Source organism: Eleutherodactylus coqui, unplaced genomic scaffold (assembly GCF_035609145.1).
Source record: "Eleutherodactylus coqui strain aEleCoq1 unplaced genomic scaffold, aEleCoq1.hap1 HAP1_SCAFFOLD_32, whole genome shotgun sequence".
In the NCBI taxonomy this organism is placed as follows: Eukaryota; Metazoa; Chordata; class Amphibia; order Anura; family Eleutherodactylidae; genus Eleutherodactylus; species Eleutherodactylus coqui.
Window position 1 is genome coordinate 172,238 of NW_027101865.1, and position 14,613 is coordinate 186,850.

Sequence of the window (14,613 nt, forward strand, 5' to 3'; positions counted from 1 at the left end):
CCCATGATCTGATGAAGGACCCAATGAGTGACCAATGAGCCTGCTGACGAGGATGCCAGGTGGCACATGTAGATACCCCGTGACTCTCCATCCAATCACAGTTAGGAGCTGTTTATTTAAAGTGCCGATTCTGGTGTTTGTATCCTAATTTGGTTTTGGTTAAACTTCACGTTTTGTAATTTGGCTTTTTTGAATACTCTTTAGGATTCTTCACTTTACTGCATCCTGATCCTGTCTGACCACATGCTGACCCTCCACTCAACTGACTACTCTTACATCTGTCCCACAGTATCGCAAATGTTCTACTTGACCATCTTTACCTGATCCATACTTCTTCTGACCTGATCCATACTCTCATGTCTAATCCTTGGTACCGTGTGGGTGATTGCTGCCTGACCTCTGTTGACTGACCCTACACAACACTCACGACTAATCCAAGGTACCACATACCTGATCCTGTCTGACTGGCATGTCTGACTACTGGCCAGTTTACGCTCCAGTTTGACTACATCTCTTCTTTCTCGAATCACTGATCTTGTCATTGTCCATAGTGGTAAAGCATCCAACTATTCTCCTTGTGTCTGGTTACACTCCACTAGACATTATCCAGGGGGTCTATCACTAGACCATCCAAGGAACACCTAAGTCCAGGGACCAGCAGAGTACCCCGACCCTAACCGAAGTTGTGAGAAAGGGGAGTCTTATGGGTGAGAGGCTGATTGTTTCCCTGGTCGGATCAGAGCAGTAAATGTGGGAGGTCTGCTCTTGCTCGTCATTATGTCTTCCTTTCTGGGTATAATGGCTAAACTTGACTTACTTTAATTCACACTTTACAAATTGCCCCTGGCCGTCTTTTCCGCAGTTCCCGTATTTGTCCCCAGCCTTGTTCACATCAATGAAGCAGATGTCCGGTGCCGGCCGTGCTCCTGTAGAAAGGTGGGAGAGAAAATCAAGGTTCAGATTTGCAGAAGATTAATCTTTTTTTTTAAATTCTGCTGTTGGCTTTTGGAAACAGTCAGTATGTATGTTGTTAGATACAATGCTAATAACTGAGATTTTAGCTCTGAAGTCTGAAGAGTAGTCAGTGCAGCTCTGGAGTATAATACAGGATGTAGCTCAGGAGCAGTACAGGATAAGTAATGTATGTACACAGTGACTCCACCAGCAGAATAGTGAGTGCAGCTCTGGAGTATAATACAGGATGTAACTCAGGATCAGTACAGGATAAGTAATGTATATACACAGTGACTCCACCAGCAGAATAGTGAGTGCAGCTCTGGAGTATAATACAGGATGTAACTCAGGATCAGTACAGGATAAGTAATGTATGTACATAGTGACTCCACCAGCAGAATAGTGAGTGCAGCTCTGGAGTATAATACAGGATGTAACTCAGGATCAGTACAGGATAAGTAATGTATGTACACAGTGACTCCACCAGCAGAATAGTGAGTGCAGCTCTGGAGGATAATACAGGATGTAACTCAGGATCAGTACAGGATAAGTAATGTATGTACACAGTGACTCCAGGAGGAGAATAGTGAGTGCAGCTCTGGAGGATAATACAGGATGTAACTCAGGAGCAGTACAGGATAAGTAATGTATGTACACAGTGACTCCACCAGCAGAATAGTGAGTGCAGCTCTGGGGTATAATACAGGATGTAACTCAGGGTCAGTACAGGATAAGTAATGTATGTACACAGTGACTCCACCAGCAGAATAGTGAGTGCAGCTCTGGAGTATAATACAGGATGTAACTCAGGATCAGTACAGGATAAGTAATGTATGTATACAGTGACTCCACCAGCAGAATAGTGAGTGCAGCTCTGGAGTATAATACAGGATGTAACTCAGGAGCAGTACAGGATAAGTAATGTATGTATACAGTGACTCCACCAGCAGAATAGTGAGTGCAGCTCTGGAGTATAATACAGGATGTAACTCAGGAGCAGTAAAGGATAAGTAATGTATGTATACAGTGACTCCACCAGCGGAATAGTGAGTGCAGCTCTGGAGTATAATACAGCATGTAGCTCAGGAGCAGTACAGGATAAGTAATGTATGTACACAGTGACTCCACCAGCAGAATAGTGAGTGCAGCTCTGGAGTGTAATACAGGATGTAACTCAGGGTCAGTACTGGATAAGTAATGTATGTATACAGTGACTCCACCAGCGGAATAGTGAGTGCAGCTCTGGAGTATAATACAGGATGTAACTCAGGAGCAGTAAAGGATAAGTAATGTATGTACACAGTGACTCCACCAGCAGAATAGTGAGTGCAGCTCTGGAGTATAATACAGGATGTAACTCAGGATCAGTACAGGATAAGTAATGTATGTACACAGTGACTCCACCAGCAGAATAGTGAGTGCAGCTCTGGAGCATAATACAGGATGTAACTCAGGATCAGTGCAGGATAAGTAATGTATGTACACAGTGACTCCACCAGCAGAACCGTGAGTGCAGCTCTGGGGGATAATACAGGATGTAACTCAGGATCAGTACAGGATAAGTAATGTATGTACACAGTGACTCCGCCAGCAGAATAGTGAGTGCAGCTCTGGAGTATAATACAGGATGTAACTCAGAATCAGTACAGGATAAGTAATGTATGTACACAGTGACTCCACCAGCAGAATAGTGAGTGTAGCTCTGGAGGATAATACAGGATGTAACTCAGAATCAGTACAGGATAAGTAATGTATGTACACAGTGACTCCACCAGCAGAATAGTGAGTGCAGCTCTGGGGTATAATACAGGATGTAGCTCAGGAGCAGTACAGGATAAGTAATGTATGTACACAGTGACTCCACCAGCAGAATAGTGAGTGCAGCTCTGGAGGATAATACAGGATGTAGCTCAGGAGCAGTACAGGATACATAATGTATGTACACAGTGACTCCACCAGCAGAATAGTGAGTGCAGCTCTGGGGTATAATAGAGGATGTAACTCAGGATCAGTACAGGATAAGTAATGTATGTACACAGTGACTCCACCAGCAGAATAGTGAGTGCAGCTCTGGAGTATAATACAGGATGTAACTCAGGATCAGTACAGGATAAGTAATGTATGTACATAGTGACTCCGCCAGCAGAATAGTGAGTGCAGCTCTGGAGTATAATACAGGATGTAACTCAGAATCAGTACAGGATAAGTAATGTATGTACACAGTGACTCCACCAGCAGAATAGTGAGTGTAGCTCTGGAGGATAATACAGGATGTAACTCAGAATCAGTACAGGATAAGTAATGTATGTACACAGTGACTCCACCAGCAGAATAGTGAGTGCAGCTCTGGGGTATAATACAGGATGTAGCTCAGGAGCAGTACAGGATAAGTAATGTATGTACACAGTGACTCCACCAGCAGAATAGTGAGTGCAGCTCTGGAGGATAATACAGGATGTAGCTCAGGAGCAGTACAGGATACATAATGTATGTACACAGTGACTCCACCAGCAGAATAGTGAGTGCAGCTCTGGGGTATAATAGAGGATGTAACTCAGGATCAGTACAGGATAAGTAATGTATGTACACAGTGACTCCACCAGCAGAATAGTGAGTGCAGCTCTGGAGGATAATACAGGATGTAGCTCAGGAGCAGTACAGGATAAGTAATGTATGTACACAGTGACTCCACCAGCAGAATAGTGAGTGCAGCTCTGGAGGATAATACAGGATGTAGCTCAGGAGCAGTACAGGATAAGTAATGTATGTACACAGTGACTCCAGGAGGAGAATAGTGAGTGCAGCTCTGGAGGATAATACAGGATGTAGCTCAGGAGCAGTGCAAGATAAATAATGTATGTACACAGTGACTCCACCAGCAGAACAGTGATATACAACCACAACAAACTATACAATACAGGAATTTAATGCGCACGTTCAGATTTCCGCCGCATGAAACGTGGTGGAAATCCGCAGCATTTCACTGCAGCTGTTAGGGTGTATTGCACTTAATAGCTCAGTGTTCATGCTGCGGAATTCCGTAGCGTAAAATAACCCGCAGCATGTCCTACTTGCCGCAGGAATACGCCCGGATGGCTTCCATTGTAGTTAATAGAAGCCGGCCTTCATGCTATACCTCTGCTGTAGTACAGCAAAAGTGTAGCGTGAATACGCGCCCCACCCACTGTGTCATATGACACGGCAGCCATGGCATGCGGGAGCTGCACAGCGCATCCAGAGGTGAGTATGGGGTCTTTGGGGGGGGGGCGCTGTGACGGACTCTGCTGCGGTATTCCGCTTGTGGAGCCTGCCGCGGCCGTGGGCATGAGCCCGATGCCTAAAGAAGGATATTCAACGTCCTGAACTGATCACATCATACGCTGACTAAGAAGCTTGTCTGCACTTTCAAAATAACTTCATGGAAACTGCAACATCATCATCGGAGGTAAATATTAATGTATATGTAGCTTGTTCTGCACATACCTGCTCCCCACAGGTGCACACATTGCTGTTCGTGGGTCAGACACATGCCATTGACACAGTAGGCCTCGCCGTAGGCACAGGGAGAGCCATCTAACATATACACATTGGCTGGGCAGAAGGGGTCGTCTCCTCGGCAGAACTCAGGCAGGTCACAGGCTCCGGACATCTCACGGCAGAGGGTCCCAGCAGACTTTAACTATGGACACAAAGATAAAAAAGAATCACATATATTAGAGTTATACAGCAGATCTACATGTCATAAAGCACTGATCAGTGGGGCTCAGACTACTGGGACATCCACAACCCAAGAACGGGCAGGTCGTGGACGAGTCAGACGATTATGGCCATTACACTGGCCGGACCCTCAATGATCAGGATACAGAATGAGTCCTTTTAACAGGCCATATAACACTACGGTGAAAAGCTCTACATCAAAGTTAAAGGTTTTAGTCATATGTCTACGATGGCTGCCAGTCAGAAGATAGTATAAAGTAGAGTAATCTGAGATGATAGCTCTGAGCCGGTATGTCCCTTTCCCTGGTCAACAGTCCATGTGTTACTCCACTCATTGGCTGTAGGCTTCGCCTTGGAGTTCCTCACCTTGCAATTTTGGCAGCAGTCGCCATGCGCACACTGGGCTTCGCCCTTCAAGGAGCAGTCTTTGGCATTGCAGCACGGATTGGTACATTCCTGCAGGAGACATTCTCCATTATTCTGTGTTGAGAGGAGAGACAACTGAAATCCAGTAGGCCAGGACTTACCTCAGGCTCTCCACAATCACACTGTTCTCCCTCTTCCAAGAAGCCATTTCCACACTTCTTCCCCATCACCAGGTCCTTGGTGTCTGGCATATTGAATAGACACATGCCGCCCCCTTTCTGGAAGTAATTTCGCAACTGTTGCTGGCTGCATGAGCTGAACTTACGGGGAAAAGGGTGTCTGGAAAAGGAGGAGAGAAGACCGCTCATTAGAAGGACACCATGGTATGCCATCAATATCTGATTGGTGGGGTCTAACTGCTGTGACCCATTCTCGATAACCAGAAGGACCTGGTAGCCACTGTGTCTTGCTTGGTCATCTTGGAAAGTGACTTATCCAACAAGAGACAGTATTCATGCACAGATCTGGTCTGGCTTGTTGGACCTCATCAGTATAGAGAAAGGCTCTAGTCAGTTATGGTCCTACATCCCCAATGACCCGTGAAGCCATACTCCTTATTACATGTGGTTTCTGCTGTAAGAACCTCTCAAATGAGTCTACGTAAGAAGAAAAAGAATGCTCCGTTCTACCCATTACCCACTAAGTGTGCCATGATGTCCACCGGTCCGCAGAACCATGCTCCCATCTACATAGGGCTCACCCCCTTCTGGAATCTGAAGATGGGCACTGGCCATTACTTATACCAGATGTCCTCGCTTCCGTCCTCACACTCACCCGGTGGCAGCAGCCATGATGCATCCTCCTTGTTCAGCAGTGGCCTCTACACAGCAGTGCTCTTGGTCATGATTCATCCCAAAGTTGTGCCCAATTTCATGAGCCATGGTAGCCGCCGCTCCAATCGCCAGCTCCGAGTGGTCCTACAATCAGAGAAAATAAGAACACCCCATAAATGTACATAGCACCTAAAACTCAAGGTCGTCAGGGCCACAGAAATATCCAAAGGATTATCATCAACCCTTACAGGAACCGCTCTTGCTTTTTCTCAGCATTAGACATGGTTCACTGAGATTTCCTATATTTGACAATCAGTCGCTCCTTAACAACAAACTGAAACCTGCCAGCATTCAACATAATGTATAACAGCAATCTGCTGCTGAGGAGCAACTGACAGCATTTAAAATGTAGCAAAATCAGGGGTAAGGCTGTTTGTAACACGCTGATGATTCTCGCACCAGTGAAGCCATTATTGCCAGGGACGACCCTCATTGCATCTATGAAGTCTTCTTTACATCAATCACAGAGGTTCCATTAGGAGTCTCCATCGCAGATTACATAAAGAATAACTCTGCCTGCAGCGCTACTGCTTTTCTTGCCAAATACCGGACGCCATAATGGAAACATGACGGACCATTATAGTCGTTAGTGTTCAGCATATCACAGATCTGTCCCTGCCGTTAATTTTCATTGTTCTGCCTCTGTAAAACAGCAGAAAAAGGGAAGTAGGGCGTCTGGGATAACGCCATGGTGAACACAACCTTACTGTGGACTATACCACTTATATATGAGGGGTGCACAATATAAAGCATGTCATTTCTCTCTAGTGGAAACTTCTTGTCCACTTGTCTGCCATATTAAGTATAGTGAGGTTCCTCGGGGGCGGGCCCAAAGTGTAAATGGTTGAATAAGGTAGAGCTAATTAGGGATAGATCACTAACATCTAATTACAAGTTCTTACCATACTGACTCCCCCAGAATTATCTGCAGTACACATCCCTTCTAGGGGCGCCATTCCGATGGTCGTTCCTCTAAAGGTCACACCCCTTAAAGAGACACAAACAAATAATTAACAACATATAAAGTCACTTTGTATGCAGAACTTTAAGAATAATAATCTGTATATAGTTCCAACATATTGTGCAGCGACCGGCCCCAGGGGACGAGACGTCAGCGCGGCGACCGGCCCCGGGACGAGACGTCAGCGCGGCGACCGGCCCCGGGACGAGACGTCAGCGCGGCGACCGGCCCCGGGACGAGACGTCAGCGCGGCGACCGGCCCCGGGACGAGACGTCAGCGCGGCGACCGGCCCCGGGACGAGACGTCAGCGCGGCGACCGGCCCCGGGACGAGACGTCAGCGCGGCGACCGGCCCCGGGACGAGACGTCAGTGCAGGGAGGAGACATTGGTGTGGAAGCTGGATAAAAAGATAATTATGGCTGCTGCATTCAGGATAGATTGGAGAGGGGAGAGTTCAGTGAGGGGGAGACCAATCCATAGTGGGTTACATTAGTCAGGATGAGAGTGGATCACGGCAACAATAAGAGCTTTCAATGTCTCCACAGTAAGAAAAGGGCGGATTCAGGAGATGTTTTTGAGTTGCCGCTGATATTGGCGAGCAAGTGACTGGATGCGGGGAGTGAAGGAAAGGTCAGAGTCAAATATGACCCCAAGCCAACGGGGCGAGCAGCGAGGAGTTATGGTGGTATCACAGACTCAGATGGACGTTAGGAGGAGGCCGGATATTAGATGGCGGAAACACAAGAAGTTTAGGTTTTGTAAGAGTCACAGAGGACAGACAATCACTGGCGGTTTGTAGTAGCAAAGGTGTGATGTCACAGGAAGATGTATATGGTTGGGTGGCTTCAGTGTAGAGATCATATAGAAACTCAAATCTCCTGACGGTCTGCTCAATAGGGGCCATGTAGATGGAAAGAGAGGAGAGGACCCTGAGGAGAAGTAGAGCCGGCGAATGATGTCCCAGGACCGGGTGTATGCTAGGGTGAAGCAGCAAGAGCGCCCCCAAGCTGACATGTGGGGTTACTCACTAACAGTTATCAATAAGTGAAGGTACAGCATGATGTAATACTGAAGATGGAGCGATATACTAATATACGAGGCAATGATATCATACTGACGTGATCAGCTGGGCATTGTCATGCTTCTTTCTCAGTTTCTGCTTCCAGGACAGGAAAGTTTTCAGACTGTAGTTGGCGTCATCCCGAATATCACACTGGTCCCTCTCGGTCCACACCTCCAGGCCGATAAGGGCAACCTTAATGTTCACGGACATGTAAAACTGTTCAGACAACAGAGAACAATAGTTACACCCACGACCTGGGATCAGAATCTGCACTTCCTATCTAAATGGCACCTTGGGCATTTTGGAGAATCCCCCTTTGCTAGAAGGATCTCCTGACAATAAGCTGTAGAGGTAACCATTATCAAAATCAATTCTGGACCCAGATGTCTGTTGCTGATGGGAGGTCAGAATTTGGCGCAAGCAGCATGAATCGCTGACCCCTTCCTGTCAGCCGGTCAGAACATTTCAGCACCTCCATCTAATCTGCAGCAACAACAAGAAGCTTCCTGTCCGCAGGGGCCAATATTCCTGCAGGACGATTTATCACCTAGTGGAATCTACACCACGATGAACTGCTGTAGTTGTGAACACCAAAGGAGCCCAACGCTACTAGATGGGGGTCCTACTAAAGTGGTTTATCCATGATTTTGTGGGATTTTCTATCAGTCTGAAGCATAAGGGTGCCTACCCACTAGGGGTCTTTATCCGCTGCGAATTCGCTGCGTTTTTTCTTTTTTTCAATCGTCAATGGGACTTTCTAATGTTAAAAATGCAACACAGTAAAAACGCAAGTTGCCGTTTTTGGTGCGCTGCGTTTTTAACATTAGAAAGTCCCATTGACAATTGAAAAATAAATGCAGCGAATTCGCACCGGAAAAAAAGCGCTAGTGGGTAGGCACCCGAAGGAAGCATCCTGACTGACTCTCAAGAGCAAACATTGCGATCACACAAGATCATACCTGCCAGATTTTTATAAGCCTGCATTTCTATTCTTGTAGGAGATTTTTGGTCCCGAGGTGTCTGGCGGCTGCTTATCTCCATCCCCCTATAGTAATCAGAGCACTATCCTGTATGGGTATAGTCAGCTTGAAGTCTTTACAGTGGCCCACAGAACCGTTTAGCTTTGCATTCTCCACTAAGGTTGCCTATGACATATAACATTTCCCTTCTCATGCACTCACCTTGTCTACAAAGTTGGCGATCTCCATAATACGTTGCTTTGTTTTTCCCAGATCCTTGTTTTGTTTCCTGAACTGTCAAACAGAGAATCAACGATTTCATGGAGAGATCAACAATATATGTTGTGCACCACTGAAATAAATGGTGTTCCAGGTAGTAATACAAAGTGTAGAACGTCAAAGCTAAAAAAGGGGACAGCAATGGGATCCATAACTACCCAAGAACCAACCATGCTGTATAAGACACATGTGGAATAGAGCAGACATACATGGAGACAGAGAAGGGCTGCAAAGGGAAGAGCGGAACCAGAACTATAAGAAGAGAACTTGTGTAAAATACGCTAGACTGAGAAGAAGCTAATGAAAAAGGGAGAGCAGTGGGATCCCTAAATAACCAGAACAAGTCAGTTTGTGAAACATGAGACAGAAAGGAGACATACATAGTGAGAGAATGGATAATGGGAAGGAGAGACCAGAACCAAGGGGCACAATCTGAGACCAGCTGGGGGAGGATCAGAAGCAACATGCATTGAATTGAAGCCTGTGATAAGCATCTATCTATCCTAAGAGAGAAATAATATAAGGGCGGACTAAATGGACCAGATGATATTGTTCTGCTATCAATTCTCTATGTTTCCAAGTGGCTTGTATAAAATAGAATTATCCAAAACTAATTAAATGGGGACAGCAATGGGGTCCTCAACTACCCTCTAAATCTATTTGAAAACACATGAGGCATACAGAAAAGAAAATGCAGAGACTTAAAATAGAAGATGGGAAGAAGGATCTGGAGTCAGCGAAAGCCGAGGGCATTATCAGCCTAAGAGACTGGGTGACATTTTAGAGCCACAGAAGAGGATAGTCTGTTGTACGGAAAGGAGACATGAAATAAAGACTGACAGATACGGGTCACATATATATGTTTTAGATGTGAGTAAAGCGTGTATGCATCTCTGTTTAATAACCTTAAAACCTCACCAGTGAGTTGTCGGCGACGATATATAACTCCATGTACTTCTGAGCCCCCCAGACATTCCTCTTCATCTGCAATACGAGAGATTATTAACATTTAGATTGTACATATAGCCACGTATCAGCAGTAGGGGGCGTTCTTCTAAATCTCTGACCTACTATAAAACATGATTTATTGTTATTATTTCATGACACTTCTATCATCTTTAGAGCAGGAGGCATTTCAGCACTCAGCCAGCAGGTGGAGACAAAGTACTGTGATAGCCAAGTGCTAAACCTGTTCCATACAATGACCACTAGATGGCAGTTTAAAGCTTAGAGATGCAATGCTTATTCTCTATACCCCAGGCTCATGGAGAGATATCATCATATCATCAGGCGGCTTATTCTGCATGACTTTCATGTTGTCATACTGTGGTGGGTACTCTCCCATCTGAATCAGCCCTTAAAGGGAAACCCTGCCAGCCAGGTTTTTCTCTAATGGGTGGTTCATAGACTGGAGAGACTTCTGCTCGGTGTATACAGCACAATACACTGCTTGCCCAGCTGTTCTGCCCTGTTCTTTACAGCCTTACCCTGTGGTGCCCGGGCTGCGAGAGGAAGTCATCCAGCTGAGAGGTGGCAGGATAGGAGTGTCCTTCATGCCCACAGCTCCCTCCATTAATGGGCAGGTCCTTAGTCGGGTACAGCATGTGGGTTCTGGAGCTTGGCCCCGCAAGAGGGTGGAGGTAGAAACTGTTGTTGGCACTGAGGGCAATGAGGCCACTGGAAATAAGAGCACATGGCCCGGGTCATTATCATACGTGACGATGCATTGTATAAGAGATCTAACACTTCTTATAATCAAATATCATCATTTCATGGATTTGTCTCACCTGATCCCTGAGCAGGTACTAAGAGCCACCGAAGACGTGTCATGACCCTTCACCCGGCCGTGGTAGTAACAATGCTCCTATAGATGGGATGAGAATGGGAGTGAATGAAGGGATAGAAGGAGCGCCATTCCCATCATCCCATACTCTCTGTAACCTGGGAGGAGAGAAGCCTGGAAACCCATTAAGCCTTCCACCTCACTAAGCTGAATATCTTTACCAACTCCCATAGACTTCAACAGTGGGAGCGACACATTAACCCCTTCACAACCACTGACGGTAAATTTACATTGGGCGGTCTTTAAGTGTGTATGGAATTGCTTTCGAGCCAAGTACACTCCATATTTGGCGACTATCACCTGTTTCTGACAGCTACCAAGAACTGCTGAGATCAAAGTTATCTCTGATTACGGCAGTTAACTCTTTAGATGCCATGGTCAAAGCTGACTGATCAGTCAGAGGGAGAGGAGCCACCCTCTTCTTGCCTTATCGGCACCATCTGCAACATGATGCGGGGGTTGCTAATGAGCTAGCATAGCAGCCCGGAGCCTACTGACGGCTTCCTGGGCTGCTATGCACCGATGCCTATCAAGCCCTGCCCACTTGATAAACATCAAAAATCACTATATACTGCAATACTTAAGTATTGCAGTATATAGTACAAGTTATCAAATAATCACAAGTTCAAGTAAATTAAAGTGTAAAAAAATGTAACAAGGTTTTTTAGGGGTAAAAAAAAAGGTAAAAAAAAATGATTAAGTTAAGAAACAACCCGTTTTCCCCATAAAAATCTAAACAATTAAGAAATCTCATATATTTGGTATCGCTGTGCACGTAAAGCTCCAAACTTAAAATCTCAGAAACCCATTGTGTTTTTTTAAAGAAAAAAACCGTATTCATTATTTAAAAACATAAAAACATTTTAAACAACTCTTCTGAGTTTGGTATCACCGTAGTTGGGCCGACCCACATAACGAAGCTCATAGGTCATTGTAACTGCACTGTAAATGCTGTAAAAGCTAAACCTCCCTCACTAAAAATTTCGCAATTACATTTTAAAATTTCTTCCCCCTTACGACTCGTGTGAAGGGAAAAAGTAAAAAGTCGTGGCTCTTGATGTGTGAGGACAAAAAAAACGAAGATGAAAAATCTCTTGTCCTGAAGGGGTTAATGTTTGAAGTCTGCAGCAGTTGTGAATGAATGCCCTGCATTGCGAGGGTGTTATCGGACCCCTTTTCACCCGATAGGTGAGGGATATGCTGTAGACATGCCATAAATGCTGAGGATGGGACTTTCCCTTTAAGGGTTGTATGCACAGCGTCAGTGTGCAGTTGTACAGCTTCTTAGTGTGTTGCAGTCTTCTTACAGTAACGTCTTCAGGAAGGAACCGATGTGACACACATCTCCGGTGATTTCCTCCTACATCATGTTGTCATTGATGGTGCAGTAATATGACCCGGATCCTGAGAGATAAGCGTTATCTCACGCAGATCTCTATCAGATGTTTACCGGAAATAAGATTTGTCATTTCTGCAGAACTCACTGTGTGATTTGGGCTCAGAGTCACCATCTCTCCGTCCTCGGTGTAGTGCGTCTCTGTGAACCCTGGAGAAAGCAAGAGGCTGGAAGGGGATAGAAGATGCTTGTTAGTATTCATAGACAGCATATCATACACATAAAGTATCAAAAAGTATCACACATTAATATATACTCTATATTTACACTCTTTGTCCAAAACACTCCGCCCCCAGAAGAAGTCGCTATGTTGTAAAACCCTGGCATGCAATTCCATCTCAGGCAGATCTGTAATGGTGAGAGTTGTGGTGATTAGATGAACGGTCTTGTCACCGGAGGCCCTAAAAGTGGTTCCTCCCTTGGCCTATAAGAAGCTCTCGGAGGCTCCTTGTGTGTAGTGACCTCTTCTTTCGCTTGTAGAGCTTGTTGACCACTAGACGCCCCTCCGACACAGAGAAGAATCTCTGTTACCAGAGTCTTAGAGGGGCGCATTAATGTGAGAAGCTGGATGGTCGTATTGATGAATTGTCCCCCGCAGGGCCGTTCTGACCAGACTGTTAGGAGGTGTTGGGACCAGTGGCTGAGGGCACACAAGATGACCAGGCTCAGGACGCCCCCTACAGACAACTAGTAGAGAAGAGCGTCTGACAGACCACCAGTAGAGAAGAGCGTCCGACTTGGACGAAGGACATTTGCTTTCACGTTACATGTACAGCCTCTGACACCCACCATCACCTCAGTTTGCAGTGGTATCATGAATGGTGAAACTGGATGCTACTGAGTGGAACCGGGTTGTCTTCAGTGATGAATCCAGGTTTAGTTTGGGCACTGACGACGGCCATGTTCGTGTCTGGAGACCTCGGGTGAATGCCTCAATCCTGCCTTTGCTGTGGGGCGGCACACTGCCCCCTGTTGGTTTGATGGTCTGGGGGGCCATAGCATATGACAGTCGGTCACCCTTAGTGGTGATACGAGGGACAATGACAGCTCAGCGATATGGTCAGGACATCCTGCAGCCACATTTGTTCTTCTCATGGTGGCTTCCAGCAAGATAATGCTCGGCCGCACACACAAGGGGGTCCCAGGAGCCCCCACAACATTGTCACACCTCCATGGCCGCACACAAGAGGGTCACAGGAGCCCCCACAACATTGTCACACTTCCATGGCCGCACACAGGAGCCCCCACAACATTGTCACACTTCCATGGCCGCACACACAAGAGGGTCACAGGAGCCCCCACAACATTGTCACACTTCCATGGCTGCTTGTTTGCCAGATTTATCACCAATAGAACATGTATGGGACCATCTGGGATGCCAACTTCCAGTCTACAAGTTTACACGATCCAGAGGCTTGGTTATAGCAAATGTGGAGCAATATACTGCAGGAAACCATATGGAACCTGTATGCCTCCATGCCCGCCCGTATCACATCTTGTATCCAAGTTAGAGGCAGTACAACAGGGTACCAGAGCCTCCATGCCCGCCTGTATCACATCTTGTATCCAAGCTAGAGGCAGTACAACAGGATACTAGAGCCTCCATGCCCACCGGTATCACATCTTGTATCAAAGCTAGAGGCAGTACAACAGGGTACTAGAGCCTCCATGCCTGCCGGTATCACATCTTATCTCCAAGATAGAGGCGGTACAACAGCGTACTAGAGCCTCCATGCCTGCCTGTATCACATCTTGTATCCAAGCTAGAGGTGGGATAACAGGGTACTAGAGCCTCCATGCCCACCCATATCACATCTTGTATCCAAGCTAGGGGTGGTACAACAGAGTACTAGAGCCTCCATGTCCCCTTCCCCCCCGTATGACATCTTGTATCCAAGCTAGAGGCGGTACAACAGGGTACTAGATCCTCCATGCCTACCTGTATCACATCTTGTAGCCAAGCTAGAGGTGGTACAACAGTGTACTAGAGCCTCCATGCCTACCTGTATCACATCTTGTATCCAAGCTAAAGGCCGTACAATAGGGTACAAGATTCTTCACGCCCACCTGCATCACATCAGGAAAACTCGTGAGATTGGTCTTTCTTTTAACACAAAGTTCATTTACACCCCCAAAAGGGTAAGAGTGGAGGGTTGTCGTCCCTGGACGGCTTGAGGCCTC

At 46.2% G+C, this 14,613-nt stretch overlaps 1 protein-coding gene across 1 annotated transcript in view; it reads right to left on the minus strand.

The window, feature by feature from the left end:
• LOC136592634 (disintegrin and metalloproteinase domain-containing protein 33-like) overlaps window positions 1–14,613 on the minus strand; it is an 81,902-nt gene that overhangs the window by 7,060 nt on the left and 60,229 nt on the right. The window contains exons 4-15 of the mRNA XM_066588620.1: window positions 12,521–12,599; window positions 10,981–11,057; window positions 10,681–10,870; window positions 10,112–10,177; window positions 9,137–9,208; window positions 8,011–8,171; window positions 6,833–6,917; window positions 5,872–6,014; window positions 5,199–5,376; window positions 5,038–5,127; window positions 4,438–4,633; window positions 818–926 (exon numbers count right to left, since the gene is read on the minus strand). Coding sequence (XP_066444717.1) covers window positions 818–926; window positions 4,438–4,633; window positions 5,038–5,127; window positions 5,199–5,376; window positions 5,872–6,014; window positions 6,833–6,917; window positions 8,011–8,171; window positions 9,137–9,208; window positions 10,112–10,177; window positions 10,681–10,870; window positions 10,981–11,057; window positions 12,521–12,599 — 1,446 coding nt within the window. The remainder of the gene's footprint in view (window positions 1–817; window positions 927–4,437; window positions 4,634–5,037; window positions 5,128–5,198; window positions 5,377–5,871; window positions 6,015–6,832; window positions 6,918–8,010; window positions 8,172–9,136; window positions 9,209–10,111; window positions 10,178–10,680; window positions 10,871–10,980; window positions 11,058–12,520; window positions 12,600–14,613) is intronic.